At 65.8% G+C, this 18,680-nt stretch overlaps 1 protein-coding gene across 1 annotated transcript in view; it reads right to left on the bottom strand.

The window, feature by feature from the left end:
- Positions 1 to 2,661: 2,661 nt before the first annotated feature.
- Positions 2,662 to 18,680, bottom strand: part of LOC123591903 (translation initiation factor IF-2-like) — a 42,063-nt gene continuing 26,044 nt past the window's right edge. The window contains exons 3-5 of the mRNA XM_045466519.1: positions 15,914 to 15,991; positions 6,081 to 6,134; positions 2,662 to 5,780 (exon numbers count right to left, since the gene is read on the bottom strand). Coding sequence (XP_045322475.1) covers positions 15,915 to 15,991 — 77 coding nt within the window. The 3' untranslated portion in view covers positions 2,662 to 5,780; positions 6,081 to 6,134; position 15,914. The remainder of the gene's footprint in view (positions 5,781 to 6,080; positions 6,135 to 15,913; positions 15,992 to 18,680) is intronic.

Here is an 18,680-nt window from a genome sequence, read left to right as displayed (position 1 = left end):
CTCAAACATTTCCCATAGAAATTAACGGTAATTGCTTCTTTGCTTTACGGCATTTTGGCTTCCAGAAGTTTTCACAGGAGGGATCTACTTTTGGATAGCGGGGGGACAGACACCTGTATTCATTTTTTCCTCGGATTTTAAAGGAAACTGAAATTAAACCTCTTGTGAGCTTTAGCTCTGTGCCCACCAGACTGATGGACAGGCCATCCTGCCACGTGACCCCCAGAGTGAGGCCCCCGAGATGCTGGGCCTCTGCCCCCTCGCCTAGTCCCGGCCCTGGGTGACCGCCCCATCCCTCAGTGCCACGTGGCCCTGGCTCTGATCTCAGCACAGTCCCGGCCTGCCCGGGGAGCTCACGGGGCGGGGGCGCCCAAGCCCTCTGCCCAGCCTCACCTGCCGCCCAGCCCCAGGCCAGAGCCACAGCCCAGATCGGGCAGCAGGGGGCGCCAGACGCCCGGCCGCAAATCGGGCCTCCGGGCCTCCTGCCCGGCCCCTGCCCTTCTGTGTCCACCGTGCGCCCCCTCGAGCCAGAGCAGGCCGCCCTACCGAGCGGGACGAGGAAACGGAGGCTTGGTGAGTAGAGCTACTGCCCGGGGCCTGTGTCCCCGAAGGTGGGGGCCCTTCCCGCCACCTAGCAGGGCTTCCCAGCGCTGGATGAGGGGACGAGAACAAACTAGCTGCTCTGACCGTGCCGTCCACGCCATCTGGTGTGTTTCAGGACCGAATTGCTTCCACGTGTCGCTGATGACCCACGGTGGGTAACCCTGGCCACGCCCCCGCATCACTCAGGCCCACATTTTGCTGGGTTCTGACACCCTCGTCTCTGGGGAGAGCCAGGCGGCAGAGGAGAGGCTGGAAGTTGGTCGGTTGCAATGTGGCAAGAGACACGGGGGGACCCAGGGAATCCCTCCTCCAGGAAGCCATCCTCGACTACAGGGCTGGGTCCAGGGCTCCTTGGGGGCTCTCCCAGCCCCCAGGCTGCCCCAGCCGTGGAGCTGACCACAAGGAATGGCTGTCACATGTCCCTGGCTGCTCTCCAACTGCAGGGCTGGGCACAGTGGAGGTGCCAGGAGGGAAAGGTTGAACTCAGGGCGTCGGCTCAGACACAGACCACCACGGTCAGAGGTGGCGCCTGAGCGGACGACACCCAGAGGGGGGCGCTGTGCATTCAGAGCCCTGAGGAGCAGGGGGGAGCAAGAGGGGTCCAGGTGAGGACACGCACAGGTATGAGCACGGAGAGTCTGGAGAAAGGGGTTGCCCCCCCCCCCCCCAACAGAAGCTCTGAGGCCTGGCACACGGAACGGGTCTGCAGAGAGGGCAGGGACAGACACAATGTTCAGGGGACAAGAGTGGCCAGGCTCTGCCACTGACTGACCACGGGAGAGGAAGTGGGCAGTGCCCAAGTCTCCCACCCACCCTGGTGCCAGAGGACGACGGGGGCAGCGGTGAGGGGGTAGACGCTCCACGGAGGTCTCTTCTTGGGAGTCTCGGTTGTGAACTCCTACACAGCCGTCAAGACCCAGCTCAGACAGCTCCCAGCATTGTTAGGTTTCTCCACCTCTCAGGGCCCCTGCTCTGGGCACCCACAGTCCCTGACCTGTGGGGTAGCAGAGGCTTCCGGAGGGCGGGCAGGTGTAGACCCCCCCGTGGCGGGGGGGGGGGGCCGGGATGCTCAGGACGGAGGCTGGGGCCAAAATGGTGGCCTGGGGACAGTCATGGTAGGAGAGACCAGAGCACCAGGAGGAGGGCCCCCATAAGGCCTGCACACGACCGAGAAGTGGCCGGCTAAGCGGGCCCCTCCACAGCCTCTTCTGGTCCCTGTCACAAGGTCCCCGATCCTGAATCCCCGTCTGAGGACTCTCTAGGTCTCATCTGTTCTCCTGTCAGGCTGGGACATTTGGGGGCTGTGTCCGTGTCCTGTTTGGTGTGCCCCGTGCCACCAGCAAGGGCCAGCCTGGAGCTGCCTCTCACAGGGGGCAGGGGGCAGACTCAGGGCGCTGGCCCCGGCTGAGGAAGGCAGGGCCTCGTTGGGTCTGTGCCGGGCGCCAGGGGCACAGGGGCAGGATGCAGACTCCCCTCCCCCAGGGGTGCTCTCGGGGCGAGGGCAGGCATGACAGGCCTCTCCCAGGAGCCAGACTGGAACCGTGGGGACAGGCACGCACTGGCCATCGCCACGAGGCTCGAGGCCTCCGGGAGAAACGTGAGTGAACGCTTCAGCCCAAGGACGGCCACCAGAATGAGGGCTGTCCCCAGAAGCCGTCCCAAAGGAGCTGGGTGTGGGCAATGGGAACTTGTGAGCACGAGGTGCTGAGGTGGCCTTGGGGGCCGGGCCCTGGACTGTGCTCGGAGCTGCTGATTGGGCTCCACCCTGCAAGGGGCTCGTAGGGGTCCTCTCTACAGGAGGGGGGCTGAGAGACACATCCGGGGCCTGTGCTCAAAGGGGGCGTGAGGGCGATGGGCTGGGGCCCGGGGTCCGGGACCGAACCCGTTGGAAAGGCCCACGGACAGGCAGGGGGCAGGCCTGGGGACCCCCAACAGCCCGCATCCAGCTCCCCAGCCAAGTCTCACACACACACACACACACACTCCTCCACGGCTGATGCGCCCACCTTCGTCACCCGGTTCCAGGGCTTTGGGAACGAACAAGGCGTGATTCCAGAGTCACATCAGAACAGCCTTTATTGAAGTCGAGCAGTGCACGCTGCAGCCTCCCGCCCGCCCGGCCCGTCGCTCGGGGCCCCGGAGTCGCCTGCTGGCCGTGGGGGCGGCCCTCCCGCGGGCACGTGTCGCTGGGCTCCTCGGGGAAGGCAGTAGGTTGTATAGTTATCTTCCGAGGGGGCAACATCACTGCCCTGAAACCACACAACCTACTACCTCACCCCGCCGGTGCCCGGGGAGCGGGAGGCTCCGATGCCCCGCCACTGCCCCGCACCCAGCCCCGGCCCCTGCCCGGTGGTCTGCGGCCACCGGAGCCGAGCTGGAAGGCTGGGCAGGTGCAGGGCAGGAGTGACGACGCAGATGGCCCGTGGGCTTCCCCACACACAGTGAGGCCCACGCCATCCACCTACGAGCTGTCGGGGGCGGGGGGGGGGGGGGTGGGTAGGGAGCGTGTGTCCCCAAGGGGCCAGACTCCGGGGAGCCTTCCTCCCGCTTTCCTGCCTGGAATGGCGAGTGGGGAGGAATGGGGCGGCCTCGGCCTCCCTCTCTGGGGGACGTCCCACCGCTGACCAGAGCCCAGACGCTGAGCCGGGCAGGCTGGGAAGGACATGGCGGGGGGGGGGGGGGGTGGTGCGCTAAGGTCGCCCGTGGGAGTCCCTGGGGACCAGCCCTGCAACCCCAGCCAAGTCTCAGCTGCCCCTCGTCCTTCTGGGTCCACAGCTGCGCCCCACTGGTGCCCACGGCCGGCCACGGGGGCGGCTCTCAGCGCAGTGTAGGGAGGGGGAGGGGGTCGGCTTTGAGCCCCGCCCCGCTCTGGACACTTTACAAGGTATCATCTTCAATCCTCATTGGTCCCCATTTCACAGCCGGGGGAAGTGAAGCCCAGAGGTCAAAGGCGACCTGCCCAAGGTCACACGGCAAGTGGAACCTAGGCCCGCCCGACTTCCTGCCCGGCGGCCACCGACCCCACCCTACCACGGCCGCTACCCATCCCCAACCTGCACCCAGATCTCCGCCCAGCCAGGGTCCCGGGTGCTGTCCATCGGCGAGATTACAGCCACTTCAGGAAAGACAGTAGATTGTATAGTTACCCAGAGCAGGGCAGAGCCCCAAACTATACAACCTACTACCTCACCCCAAAGGACCGTTGGTCGTGACGCAGGGACGGGCTTCGCGGCTTCAGAGGCACCTCCTGGAGGGGGCGGGAGAGCTGCGGGGAGGGGGGGGCCAGGCCGGCGGGCGCCGAGGGCTCAGGGACTCCGGCAGGCAGGCCAGCAGGGGCCCCGGGCACCACGTACTCCCCAGAGCCGCCGCGCAGAGGGGGTCCCGCAGGAGAAAGCCACCAACCAGAGGAAGAAGGAGAGGAGACGGAGGGAGGGGACAAGCATTGCAGTGTGGCTTTGGGCAAGTGCTACAGGTGACTGATCACTCCCATCCGGACGGAGTGGCCACCGTGTGGCCAAGGGACATCTGCTGCAAGGGTGACACTGGAAGGCTGTCACTTAGAAGCCAACATGTGGCAAAAGGTGCCGTGTCCTCCTGGCCGCCCGCCCTCTGACAGCACAGCCTCCCCTCTCTGGCTGCCCGAGACGCGCGGGTGGCCTCAGGGCCTGCTCCCTCCACCCACTGGGTGGCAGCGGGGGGAGGGGCGGCCTTCCCCATAGACTCTGGTCAGTCCGGTCCCGCTGTTCCAAGTGACCTGAGCTGTCCCCACTTTGGGAGACATCCCAGGACGCTGTTCTTTCTTTCCAAAGGGACCTGGCTCCCCTGGGGAAGGCAGCCGGGGCACAACCGTAGGCCCTGGAGGGCTCGGCATTCAGTGCCCGGAGGCACAGGCAGCCTGGATAAACGTCCACCACGGCCGCCACCTTGCCGGGGGCCCCCGAGGAAAAGCTGGTGAGGCAAGGACTACTGTCAGCCCATCTTGTAGGTGAGCAGACTGGGGCCCAGAGAGGTAACCTCACCTTCACAGGGTCACACAGCTGACAGGCGGCAGAGGGGAGGTTACGACATTCTGCTTTCCGCCCAGCGGTATAAGGGCTCTGAGCTTCCTTCCACACCCCTCCTAGCAGGCTGCCTCCTCCAGGCAGGCCCCAGGCTGGGCCGTGCCATTTGGCCCTCACGGGCCTGGTGAAGCTAGGATTACTGATCCCTTTTTGCAGTGAGGAAACGGAGGCTCAGACCGGTGGGGGCCTCTGCCCCATGTGTGTGGTGGGGGCGGGGGGCTTGCTCTTGGGCTCTGCTGGGCTTGGCTTTTTGCCCCCTGCTGCAGACGGAGGTCTCATGCCCGGCCCCTAAGCACCCTGGGCGCCTGCCCAACTGTGCTGTGGGGAGACTGACTGCTGTTGGCCTCACTGCTGGGGAGAAAACTGGCCAAGGCTCCCAGCCCAGGACTCCCCCGAACGTCCCAGGGGGAGGGACCCCGAGCACGGGCTCTGGGCTCCAGGGTCGGCCGCTGAGACACCCATGTGCTAAGGCTGCAGGGAGGGCCCAGCCCCAGCTGGGAGACACAGACGGCACGACAGGCCGGGCCGCGGGCCGGGCCCTGCGGGGTGGGGACAGACAGGGAGACGGGAAGAGACCCTCATCCTGGTCCACCCTGGCGGTCACCACACGTACCCCTGCTTCATCCCCGCCCTCCAGCCCAGCCTGAGAAGCAGGTCGCTTGGCTTCCTTCGTTCGCCCTTTGTTCTTTTTCCAGGCTGGACTTACCGAGTGGCCTCTTGGGCCGGTGGCGGGCGGCCGAGGCACATCAGGATTGCAGTCGAGGGCTGGTTCACGGCTGGGCAGAGCCAAGGGGCTCCCTCAAGGATTCCTGGCCCCAGAGGCCCTCCAGGCAAGGTGAGCCCGAGGGTAGCAGGTGCACCTGAGAGACAGAGCCGAGCACCCCGCTTGCATCCGCTCTAACAGACCAGGGCTCCTCAGGGTCACGTCCGGTAACCGTCAAACGGCACAGCGTCACAAGCGCGTGGTGGGTGGACGAAGCGCGTCGCCTGGGGGAGTGTGCCGGAGGTGGCAGGAAAAGGAGGCGTGGCTTCGGGTGCAGGGCACGGCTTGGGCAAAGGTTCGGCAGTGGGACCGTTACATCTCCGTCCAAGGACCCTCGTGGCTGACGGCAGGGCCTGGAGACGAAGGGCAGGGGGACAGCTCCTCAGCCAGACTTCCAGAGCAAGGACGGCGGCAGAGGTGGGCGGTGGGGCCCGGGGTCACCCGTGCCGTCGCGTGCGTCACTGGGCATGCACCCACGCCAGCCCCAGTCTGAGGCTGGGGCCACAGACTCACCGGCCTGTTTCCCGTAGGATGACCCGGCGAGGCCTCCCGCGGGCTCAGGCTGGGCTGGGCAGAGCGGGGCGGGTGGCGGGGGGGCCCTCGCAGGGTGGAGACCGCCTGGGCCCAGAGGCCCTGCCCTGACACCCACTCACCGCGAGGAAGGCCGACCGTGGACGGAAGCCCCCTTCCGGACACCGCTTCTCGACCTGTTGGGGATTTAGAGAAAAAGTAACAAGGGTCAGGTGTGGGAGAAACACGCCCATGGCCGCTCTGTGCCTCCTGCCCGGGCACACCCCACCAACCCTCACATCCCGCACTCCAGTGCCAGGGACTCGCTCCCCGCGAGGGCCTGGAGACAACGGCCTCCGTGGCTGCCGTGAGCTGGACGACTCTGGGTCAGAGATGACCGAGACCCGGGCTTGTCCCTGAAGGGTCAAGACCACCGACGTTCCCACGCCAAGCTGGCACGGATGTTCTGGGGCCTGGAGTTGGGAGGACCCAAGAGGGAGGAGCTGAGGTCCCCGCTTTCCAGAGCTCTAGGCAGGCGGGGGCTCCTGCCCTGTGGCAAGCAAGGCCTGGGGTCCTCCCAAGAGCAGAACCCCGAGGAAAGGGCTCCCAGGACCCGGCCTGAGGCCTCAGCCAGGACTTGCTCGAAGGATTACAGTCCCCTCTGGTACTGGCCCATTCTGGCCAGGCGACTGCTCGGGACTGGCGTAAGGGGGGGGGGGGGGGGGGGCGGGGAAGCCAGCAAGACACGTCCTCCAAGGCAAAGAAAAATGCCCAGGGCAGGCCTCCTCTGAGCCGCCTGGCCCATCTGTCTCTGTCCTTGCTTGTTCTCTGCTGGGGACGACAGCCCCGCTTGTCCCAGCTCCTTGCCCACGAGGGCCCCGTCTCCCGTACCACGGGCCTCTCTCACTGCCCACCCGGAAGCCTCGGGAGGCCCCCAAGGGGAATCCCAGCTCTGGGACCAGCTGTGCTCACGTCTGCGAGACCCGGCCCTGCGGCAGGTGGTGCTGTGGGTGGGAGCGGTGCCCACGGAGGCGGCGGGAATCCACTCTCCCCAGGGGCCTGGGGCGTGTTTCCTGCATACTCAACAGCCTGCTTCAAATTTCTCTAGGTGACCAGGAAGCAGGTATCATGACCCCCAGCAGGGTCCCCACTCTGGCTCTGCCCTTACCAAAACAGAGCTCACCCAAAACGCGGCTTTCTTTAGCCAACAGCTCCGGAGAGGGGGTTTTTTGGGTCAGGGGCAGGGTTTACATTTCTGACCCATGTGCGGAGACATTTCTGAGCTAGCGGGGAAAAGGCCCCAACTCGGGGAGTCTGAGCTGGAGGGGAAGATTGGCCGGGTCCACCTGCCCGGCAAGTCCCACGAACCACCAGCGCCCTCGGCCTGGGGAGGAATCCCGAGACAGACCAAAGAGACCCTTCCCCGTCAGCCTGGAGGAGGGCTGGCGGCAGGGGCAGGAGCGCACTGTGAACGGGGCTCCCTGAGCAGGGCTGCGGGGGAGAGCGGTGGGCAGCGGCCCCGTCCCAGTCCCCCTCGGTGTCCGCTTGTGGGCAGGGTGCTGGGCGGGCCCCGGTGGGAGGGGCCGGGCCGGCCAGGGACAGGTGTGTGGGAGGCCTCGGCGGGCAGGTGGCCCTTTCAGGGCTGGGCGGATGTCTGGAGCAAGGGAGGCAGACAGACGGTGTCACCCCGCAGTCACCTCGGGCTTGGCTCGGGGCCACTGAGAGCCGGGAGCCCCCCCGTGGCTGCCCCCCGCCACTGCCGCCCCGATTAGGTTTCTCCCCATAAAGCGGCCAGTGTTTCTGCTCGGCAAGCCGTGCCAACAATGGAGTCTGGGAAAAAGCTGTGGGGGTGGCATCCGGGGGCCCGGGCAGTGGGGGGGGGGGGGGGCGTGGGTCTGTCCCTGCAAACGCGGCCCATAAAGTTCAGGAGACCTGCGTACCAGGCAGTCTGACCGACGCGGGCAGGGACCGTGTGCCCACTGTGGGCCTGGTGTGGCCAGGAAGCGGGGAGCCAGCCAGACCCTCACCTCCGGCACACAATTTATGGGGCGCCGAAACTCAGCGACGAGGACAAATTATTTTGAAGTAAAATTCTTAAAATGAACGCGAAAATACCCATGACGGAAAAACCTCCAACCTAAAGACGGACTCCTCCGCTCAGGGAGTACGAGGCCCGGTGGCCTCATGGCCCCCAAAAGCCTGTCTGGGGGGGTGGGACAGCAAAGCCAGAGCTGGAATCCAAATTTCTCCGGCCCCAGGCTCTTTCCACGGCCCCGCTTACCTCTGGGCCGCAAAGGCCACACAGGTAGGTGACGCCTCCAGACGGAGCCCCGGCCCCAGCCCTCCTTCTGTCTCAGGGCCCCAAAGCGTTCTCTCGTTGACACCTTCCCTGTCCAGCTTCCCCCACGGCTGTCGCCTCAGAAGACGGTCCCGCTCCAGCTCCTTGCTTTCCTGTCCCCAGAGGCCTCCGAGCTGGCATGGTGAAGGTGGCCAGGCCTGGGGAAATGAGTGCTCCCCAGGGCAGGGGCCGGGCCTGCCGTGATGTCCTGAGCCTAGAGGAGGGCCAGGCCTACAGAGGAGGCTGAACTGTCACTGCCACATTTGCCTGAGTTTGGAGGTCCCAGAAAGGACCACTTGGGAAGCTGGGGGGCTGGGGCTGGCACTGCCCGGGGAGGCTGGCCAGCTCTGCAGACACACTTGCATCCACGGGGGCCGTGGGCAGGTGGGAGGAGGGGACAGCTGGCTCGGAGGTCCACCGGGTCATGGTCCGGGCCCCCTGCTCTGGCAGCGAGCCGTGGGCAAGTTGGTACCTCCGGCCTCAGCCGCCTGCCCTGTAGAGTGGGACCCGGATGCCGGCGGCTGTCAGAAGGAAGGGCAAGGTGCCTCTGTGCCCGGGGAGAAGGCGTCAGCCGGGGAGGCTGTTCTGTCCAGGGTTCGCTCAAACTCCAAAGGGAAAAGCAGGAACGCAGAGCCCTCTCTGATCCCGAGCGTGTCTCCGTCGGGTGTCAGAGGCAACAGCGTCAGCCTCAAAGGCGCACGCGGACTTGAAATGTTCTCAGTTCGGGCCACAGTCTGGGTCACAAGGCGAGGAGCAGGGGTAAGGGAGGGGACCGGACGCACCCGTACCATTAAAAACACCCAGCACGAAACCCCGCCCCGCAGCAGCCACACCTGGCGGCCGCCCCCTCCGAGACGGTCGGTCGTTCCGCTGCGGGGCTCCCGGCTCCTCCAGGAGGCTCTGCGCCTGGCCTGGCGTGTGGCCACCATCCCGTCCGGCAGGCCTTCCCCAGAGGGAGCCGGGGCGTGAGTAAACCTCACTTCATGGTGATGGAATGTTCTCTCTGGGAACCGCAAGGAGAGAGCGTCTGGGAAGGGCCTGGGGCAGCGTCCAGCGGCCTTCCCAGCCTGAAGGGCTTGGCTGGGCCACAGGGGTTTGGGGAAGCCGTCTCGCAGCTCCCGGGGCCCTGCCCTGCTGCACGCCTGCTTTCTACCCCTCGACGGCGCGGAACTGACCCTCGGCGATGCAGGGAACACAGGCCGGGGCTTGCCCCCCCGGCACCCGCGTTACCCCGCATGCTGCCTGAGAATCTGCACCAGCCCCTTTAAAAGGCGCCTGCTTTCCTCAAATGCCATTCCCTCCTCTACAAGGAAGTTTCTACGAACCTCCTCTAGGAGGTCCACTGCCCTCGGACGGCCTCACGGCTGGGTACCACGGGTGGGCATCGACGCCCGGCAGGCCGGCGGCTCCCTTCCACCTGCCGAGGCCGGTGGAGTCCCTGTCCCTCCAGTGAACGGGCCCAGGGACAACCGCGTCTCCCTGATATTGCTCCCAGGCCCCACAGCCAAGGCTGCCCGGATGCCGTGCACCCACTTCCTGCCCGACCGACTCCCCTCCGTAGGGCGCTCCCTCCGACCCACTGGGTGCTGTCAGAGGGGCAAGCTTGAGAACGCTGTGCACAGAATGAGAGCAGGAGGCACAGGGGGAGGCCGGAGGCTCTCTGACCAGGAGGGAGACGCCTGGTTGCTCCCAGCTCCGGAAAATGCCCTTCGGGGAAGCCGAGGTTCGGCGGATGTGGGTCCCGCGGAAGAGAGGACTGCGTAGGGCGGCGGGCTGGGCTGGAACGGGCTCACCCCCAGCCTGGTGCACCGAAGATTCTCGGCTGGCCCCAGCCCCACGGGAAGCCCGGCTGCAGAGCTCACCTCCTCCAGGAAGCCCCCCGTCCCTGCTGCCTGAGGACGGGCAGTAGCTGCGTCCAGACCGGAAACCTGACCGACCTCCATGAGCCCCGGGCCCAGCACGAGGCCCAGCCAGGGAGCCCGGAGGCTCCTCAGGCAGGTAAGGGGGCAGGGTGGCTGGTGCAGGACTGAGGGGGCCGCTGGTCTCCCCAGTGTGGCCTGAAACAGACGGGGCCCTGGTCACGGCGGGTCCGGGGAGCCCATCCCCACCCACTCGGGCGAGCGTCATTTCTAGAACTGTCCGTGCCGGCCCCGTGGCTGCCAGGACTCCCTCCAGGAGCATGGCTTTAATTACAGCTCTTCTGGGCTCTGGTCTCCGGCATCTCCGTCTGCTCGTCAGGGGAGGCTGGGGGGTGGCGAGGGGGCCGGCGGGCTGGGTGAAGGGCCGGGGTTCCCGGACGGCCTTGCCAAGACTCTGGCTGGTGCCAAGCCCAGGGCAGCCGCGGCCAAGGCCGGGCCGGGGCGGGGGCTGCTGCTGGGCTCCGTCCAGGCCACTCGGGGCAGGCGGGCGGGCGGTGGTCTCCCTCCCTCCTCCCCCGCCGGCCACCCGCCCGCCTGCCTCAGACACAAAATGGCGGAGGGCTGCGGCAGCCATTTTGTGGAGCCCCAGAAAGACAAAGGCAGCCAATAGCCCGGGGCAGGGACGGGCCCCGCAGCGGCAGGGAGGGGTGATGTCCACTCTGGAAGTGCGGCCGCCTGTCCTGCGTGGAGGCCCAGGGGGACCTGGCCAGAAAAAGTTGGGGGGGGGGCAGGCAGTGCCTTCTCTGGAAGCTTCCTCCTGCCCAAGCTCCCGCCACCTTGAGCCTACCCTCTCGAGGGGCTCCGGGCGGTCTGGGGAGAAGCTCTTGCCCAGGGCGGTGGCACTGACGCTCTCCCGCCTCACAGAGGAGATGGCCCGGCTCGGGGCGGCGATGCGGGGAGGCAGGCGAGAGTGTAGGCTCATGGCCTCCTTCCACAGGAAAATCCTCCTTTGCCCCAGACCCCCGAAGGGTGGTCTTCATTTGCCTGGTGGCGGGGCGGCCTCTGACCAGATGGCCGGAGGGGCTGGCCCGCATTCCGGGGACATCCCAGCACATCCCACCCCGGGGTCCAGGCTGCCGGCTTCTTCCTGCCCATGGCTGGCAGGCGCAGGGACAGCTGGCAGGACCGGCCGTGCCAGGGCCGCGCCGGGGGCGGGGACACCGGGGAGACCGGCCCCAGCCCCTCCCCGACCTGCCCGACGGGACCCCGAGCCACGTCCCAAACCTCGAGGCTCCTGTTCTGCCTCCGTCCAGTGACAGCCCACCTCCCGTTCGTGTCCCCTCTGGGGAGCCCCTGCCCATGTCCTGTGGGTGAGAGGCGCTGCCCCATCAAACACCCGCTGGACAGGAAGCCCCCTCTGCCGCACCGCCCGATGGGCGGCGGGTACACCCCAAGGGCCCACGTCTTTCCGACTCTGTGCTGCCCGTGGTCTCCGCACCTTTACCACGTCTTGCTCAGAACCCCAGAGGGAAGGCAGATACACGCAGGACTGCTCCGGGGGCCCTGGGCCCAGGCACAGGCCACCCCTCCCTGCCTGTGCAGAGGGAAAGCCTGGGCCCAGGCCGATCCCACTTTACAGATGGGCAGACCGAGGCCAAGGGTCCGGGGAGACGGTCCTCACTCACACAGCTGGGGCCTTGTGCTCTGACGGGGACAGGCTGATCCAGAGCCAGGGGCAGGGCCTGTGTCAAGAAATAAGACAGTGAAAGGCGCCTTGGGGGCTCAGTTAGTTAAATGTCCGACTTTGACTCAGGTCGCGATCTTGTGACTTGGGGGTTCGAGCCCCCGCGTCGGGCTCTGTGCCGACAGCTCAGAGCCTGGAGCCCCTTCAGATTCTGGGTCTCCCTCGCTCTCTGCCCCTCGCCCACTCGCACTCTCTCTCTCAAAAATTAAATAAACATTTTTTTTTTTTTTTTTATAAAGGAACAGGACAGTGGGATTGGGAAGGCAGCCCCACACCTTTCCTACAGGGTGGCTGCTACCATAGGCCACGGCACGGCACGGAGGGCAGGGGCCATGGTCCCCATCACCTGCGTAAGCACGGCTGTCCTGATTACACACGCCGGGTGTGAACAAAGCGGTGTCCTCACTGAGGACCGCTCCCGGGAGCAGATTCTCCGTGGGAGCTGCCCCACGGGGATGAGACAGCCTCACAGCCCAGGTCCGACCCCCATTTACGCAATACTGCTGCAAACGCGTCCCCCTTCCCGGGCACGTGCTCCCCATCGGACACGCGGCCAACGCAAACCCCCAGCATGTGCGACATGCCAGGCACAGACCTGTGTCCATCCCGCTGAGGGCCTCAGTCAGTCCCCGTTACAGCCTGATCTGCCGAGAAGGGACCAGCACAGAGAGGCTAAGGCACTTCCCCACGCTCACACAGCCAAAGACAGGGATCCTGTGCCTACGGCACTGGGGAGCGGAAACCCACGGACGTCTCCACTCACGGAGCCCCGGTCACACAGCTGCTAAGAAGGACCAGACTCCTCTGTACTTGGGGGACCCTAGGAAGCCCCACTTCTGAGATGTTTGCCTTCTCTTCCTCAAGGTGACAGGGTGTTGTCGCGTCCCCGATTCTCCAAGGCCGCCAGGCTAGGTGAGCGTTGGTGGTGCTGGAGAAGAGAAGCTCGGACCCAAGCATACCGGAACAGGGACAGCAATCGGGCCGCTGAAGAGTGGAAGCCTCTCTTTTCCCACCAGAGCTGGCCAGCTGGCCTTCCAGCACCGTAGTATCTGGAGAATAAGGCCTCCAACCGGGGCGGGTCCGAGGCCAAGCGTCCAGCCAAGCCCAGACCTGGGGGAAAATGGCACTTTGGGTTGCACCCTACCGGACGGTCTCTTTCGACACCCCCCAGCCCATCCTGGGTACCACTCCGGTGAGGACCTGAGCTGGAGGCCCCGGCCCCGGCGCCCTGCCCGCCCCCGGGGAGGCTGCCCCTTAGGATCCAGCAGCCCGACAGCTCAGGGGGACCCCGACGCTCCTGGAACCCAGACAGACGTGCTTCTCAGCAGGTTGGGGCCAGGCCCCTGCTCTGCTGCTGGGCGGCCTTGCGGTCTGGGGCTGGCCCCTTGACCTCCCTGAGCCTCTGTCCCCTCCCCCCCGGGGAAGTGGCACCGAGACAACCGCCCAGCGGGGCCGACAGCACCAGCGATGGCACTGGGGGGAGGGGCGTCCAGCTCAGGGCCCGGCACCAGAACGGGAACTGAATTGCAAGTCGCTTTGTCCGGTGGAGCTCGAAGGGCGGCAGCAAAGCGTTTGCTGCTTCCTTCTCTCCTCACGTCTCAAGGTTACCCATTCCCCGCCAGCGCGCTGCTGCTCAGAACCAGTAAGAAGCACCGAGTGAAGCCCGTCATTCTGCATTTTGTACTTTCACTGGGACCAAAAGATCAGACGCAAGGCATTGTTTAAGGCCTTAACTTCCGAGTAAATCAAGGCTGGCTGGACATTTAGCGTCAGAACAAATTCCTGCTTCTCCTCGGCCGTGGGCACCAGACTCGGGTCAGCCCCGGAGCGGGCAGATACGACTCCTCAGCATGGCTCTGCCGTGGGGTGTCGGGCCCGTGACCCCAGGCCTCACTTTTCCGTGAACCCCCGTCTGTGTCAGCTTCGGAAGAACACGGCAGCCTGTCCACCCACAGGCAGCCGGGGTGCTGGGGAGGGCAGGGCCACGTCCCTTCAGAGAGCAGGCCGCCACTGGGTGCCGAGCAGAGGCGCGTGGCTCCTGCCCTCACCGGGCGTGGGGGAGACACTAGGGGCTCAGTGCAGGGGAAGGGACTAGAGACGGAGGCAGCCTCCCGTGCCCACACCTCTCCCCATCCGGGGCCAAGTCTGGGCAGACCTCAAGGAGAACAATACTGGGTCAGTTCAGAAAGAGCCCACTCACCAAGTCACCGTCCCCCCCATAAACCTTTGGTGCCCCCAGCCCAGCGTCCTGAAGGGGCTCCATCATGCCAACAACCCCCCAGGGCCACAGGTGAGGCCAGAGCTGGGCTATTCGCAGCCCCCAGCCTCCGTTTCTAGCCGGACAGAATGGAGATGATGAACCCCACCTTGCTGGTGATGCTGGGGCTACAGGAGGGCGTGAGTGCACACGGGAGGGGCGCCCTCCCCTCTGGCCCGGGGCATGTTCTCACCCCTGCAGTGAGTGACTGGGCTGTAAGGTCATCCTGGTGACCACTCAGGCTCTGGATGAGCACAGAGCAAGCACCTACTGTATGCATCGGCCTGGTCTTCTGTCCCCTGCACAGTATGGGGGGGGTACAGGTCCTGCCCCGGGAGAGCCCGCTCCTCCAGGCCTGTCCTTCTCCGCCCACAACCCTCCCCACGTCACCTGGGCCTCGGCTTCTGTGTACGGACCCCCTCGTCCTGGTCCAAGAGCCCTTCTGGCCTCCCAGGCGGGCCGGCCCTGCCTCCTTCGACCTCCGCCCACGATCCTGGGGACACACCCTTGCGGCCTCCTGCTTGTGTCTGTCAGGGCTTGGGGACTCAGGACCCGAGTCTGGTGCCCGTGTCTGTGTGAGGAGCAAACCTCCGGGGGCCTGGGTTTCATTTGGAGCCTGGAGGCTACCTGTGGCCAGCGGGACATTGGGGGATTTCGCAGCATGCGCCCGGGAAAGCACCTGGACTAGATGGCCTTGGGCACAGCCCAGGAGGCCCTGGGAACATCTGGGACCAGCTGCACCCCCAGGCCACCCCCCCCCCAGCTTCCTGTCGCTCTGCTCTGTGTCTCCTCTCTTCCAGTGCCCTGCCCTGCTTCCTCTCTGCCTCCACTCTGTCCTTCCCCTTCCTCTGGTAACCCCCCCATGTCCCCCTTTCCCTCTGTCCCACGTCCTCTGGGGGCCTCCCCCTCTCCCCACCCACATTCCACCCCCCATCTCGGGCACCGGCTGGCGCCCGCTCTGCATGCAGACACAAAAGCCCCGGGGGCCGCGTCTGCAGTCTTGCGGGCAAGCTGGACCTATAAACACACGAGGCCCAGATGGCAGAGGGGTCCTGAGCCCAGACACAACAGCCTGGGGTCCTCTCCACCCAGACCCGGGAGGCAGGCCTGCCCCTGGCCATGGCAACAGCGGGGGAGGGGAGGGGACGCCTGTCTGGCCCACATGGCCCCACTGACTCCCCAGGAGGCTGGAAGCAGCCGAGTGGGTCCTGCGGCCTGCACCGCGGGCCGGCTCTCGGGGGGGCGCGGGGCGTGGGCAGGGGCCTCTGGGCACGACAGGCCTCCGCCAGGGCCACGAGGCCGCCAGGATAGGGAGTGGCAGGCCGGGGCCCCCTCACCTGCTGAGCCCCTGAGCTCTGCCCACTCCACAGACACTTCCAACAGTCCCCAGCAGCTGGCCCGGGCCCTCCCACCGCGGACCCCCGAGACAGATGGCGCCTTGCAGAAGGAGCTTCCCTCGGCTTCTGTGCAGAAGGGAGCCAGAGAGACGGGCCTGAGTCCAGCTTCCCGGGGCAAGAGACCAGGGCAAGCCCCGGCTTCTGGCGGACCTTGGTCCCTCGGCTACGGAGAGAGGCTGGTGGCAGGTCAGGGCCGACGCTGGAGCAGGCCCAGCTGAGCTTGCAAAAACGTGAGTACCGCCAGCCCGGCTCCTCTGTCCTCCACTAGCCTCCACGCGTGTCACGTGCGTGCGCGTGTCCCGCTCCAGACGTGCCCGGCCCCGGGCGGTACCTGGGGGGAGGGGGAGCCCCGACTTTCAATGTCCAAGGTGCTGCACTGACCTCAGGGTGGTGCACGGTCAGTCGTCTGAACGTCAGGGGTCACTTGCAGAACAAGGTGATGGGACGCAGGGGTGAGTCCTGGAAGGAGAGAGATGCTATGTGAGTCTCGGGAAAGAGCCCCCCAGGATACGTGCGGTGCCCTGGCCCCGACCCACCCTGCCCGGAGCACCTGTGAGGTCACCTCAAGGGCCCCAGCTGTGACCGTGTGCCCCAAACACTGGGAACGGAACACCCCGATTTTCTGGGGCCGTCCGTCTCTGGGCCGCAAACGTGCGGACTCAGGGGCCAGAGACGTACGTTCGCTGTCAGCCTCAGCAAGGCCTGATGGCTTGGCCGGGGCCCCTCACTGCCTCTCTCTCAAACTAGGCTTTTCGGGTTGGGGACAGTCAAGTGACAGAGAGCGTGAGGCGCTGGCGAGGATGAGGGGACCACGGCCGTGCCGAGTGTGAGGGAGGGCCCTCCTCTCCACCCGCCCCGGTCCAGGGCTTTGGGGCATCCTGGAGCGTCAGCCCCAGGCAGCTCTCTTGGGATCGCTGGTGCAGAAAACGCTCTCTGAACGTCACTTCCCGCAAGGGATAGTCTTTTCCTCTTTGCTTTGGACGCTAGAAGTTCAGAGCTGAATTTACAGGTCCCCACCGGCAGCCGGCAGACTTCTACGTGCCTTGGCTTCTGCTAGGCCTAACTTCGATTTTCCCTCTGCCCTAATTTCTTCAGCCGTCTATTTTTATTCTTCTGCATTGTCTGTGTTGCTCGAAGCTTCAACGTAAACGTACGCAGTTTTTATAGTTCTACGCCTACTTATTTATGGGGCAGGACAGAAGCAAAGAGAACGTAAAACACCTTCGTTCCCTCTCTGCCCGCGTGATCAGTGGGGGCTACGTGCAGAGGCTTCATCTTTACAAGGGGTGGGTTGTGTCTGTTCCCAAGCCAGACCCCCTGCCCCGCCCACTTCTTGGCCAGAAAAAGAGGCTCCCTCTTCCGCTTCTGTTGGTGCCGATGGGGACGCACAAGAGGTCTGGATGCCCTTTTTGCAACAGAACCCCAGGGAGAGGCCATGGCTTCCCCGAGACCACACGGCAGCGAGGGCCAGGTGGGGCTGGGCCCCAGGAGGTTTGATCTGGATACTGGGGCCCAGTCCCCTGCAATGGTGTGGCCACTCCCATGAGCCCTCAGGGCTGGCAGAGGCTGTCCCAGGCGGAGCGTGGGTTTGGAGGTGCCGTTCCGGAACACTGCAGAAGGCATGGACAGAGAGCCTCGGGGGAAACAGCCAGTCTGGACCCCCGGCCGGCCCCAGGCAGCCCCTGCCACGGGCAGGTGCAAACAGACCCGGGACCGCCACACAGAGCTGCTCAGATCACGGAGACCTCTCCCCACATGGATGTCTCCCCGAGGCTGTGGAACTGACCGGAAGCCTGTGGCCACGGCAGGCCTGGGGTCCGGCTCCTGGGGCCCGGAGACCCTCCCGGCTGCCTCAGAGATGCTGCCGACAAGGCCCCTGGCCGCTTGGGGCGGAGGCTGCCCACGAGTCCTCACGCTGCCTCAATTCACCGTCTCCCCTCCCGCAGCACCAGAACACGTAAACGGGAAGTAACGGAGGGAGGGGACCGGACCCTGCTGGGCTGCAGCACGGAAAGAGCCCGGCACGGCCCAAACATCCGCAGAGTTTGCTGCCTTTGAGTGAAGTATAAACCACTGGCTTCTTGGCTGCGTCCCGTGTGCAAAGACTTTCGTCCCATCCCCTGGGCTTTCTCACTGAAGCCACGCGTGCTCTGGGGTTTACTTTGTGTCCCCAACACTCCACCAGGAAGAACACCTACCCTGAGTCTTAGGGATGAGTAAACTGAGGCCGCAAAGGAGCTGTCCAGTCTGCCGGCTCGCAGCGGGGGCCGGGCGCGCCCGTCACCCCCACCGCCACAGGTGCCGACGGTCAGAGCTGGCTCGGGAGAGTCTCTGTGCCAACAGCTTGGCCCTCCTGGCCCTCCCTGATCCCGTCTGCCTCGAGGAGGTGACTCAGAGACTCGGGCCGCAGGACTGAGGGGCACGGGCACACGGCAGGCCAGGGAATCCTATGCTCTGCGCACAGCTCACTTCCGCCCCGGAAGAAGGATCTCGTCCACCTGCCAGGGGCCAAAGAATCCCTCAGGAGCTCTGGGCGGGGTGGGTCCTGCTGCCGGAATCTTCTGAAAGATGGGCTCACTCACGCTCCCCTCCTGGCCAGGCGGCCCGCCTCCAGGGCTGCCTCCCCGCCCCGGCCCAGGACAAAGACCATGTCTCCCAAAGGCCACGATGGGTCCCGCTTCCGTGGGGGTGCTCTGGGATGAGGCACGTCCCAGAAGACACAAGGTGACCGAGCAATCAGCCGGGCAGGCCCTGGGGGCACGTGGCCCCGAGAATGGGACGGGGCTCAGCGTGACCCTCCCCACCACAACCACCCACAGATGGGCCGGGCCCACCGCGCACCGCGGGCAGGCGCCGAAGCGCCGAAGCGCCTGCAGGGAGAGGGCCGACGGTGAGGTTGCCATCACGGTGTCTCCACCCCCTTGCTCCAGCCCTGCACTGGCACCTGCTGCCCCCTGGGCCCGGAACGTTCTCCTGCCACCAAACACCTATCCCTATACCCATCGTTCAGGTCACTCTTCCAGGAATGCCGCCTGGGTCACAGTGGTCTGGGGGTCCCCTGCAATCAGCTCACAGAGTCCCGCCCTGCCTGCCTCCCCCAAGGCCAGCAGCTCTGCAGCAGGAACCATCACCCCTGCAGCCTCGCACA

The sequence above is a fragment of the Leopardus geoffroyi genome, chromosome B4 (genome assembly GCF_018350155.1).
Source record: "Leopardus geoffroyi isolate Oge1 chromosome B4, O.geoffroyi_Oge1_pat1.0, whole genome shotgun sequence".
In the NCBI taxonomy this organism is placed as follows: domain Eukaryota; kingdom Metazoa; phylum Chordata; class Mammalia; order Carnivora; family Felidae; genus Leopardus; species Leopardus geoffroyi.
The sequence above is the reverse complement of the archived record's forward strand: the minus strand, read 5'-3'. Positions and strand labels throughout refer to the sequence as shown.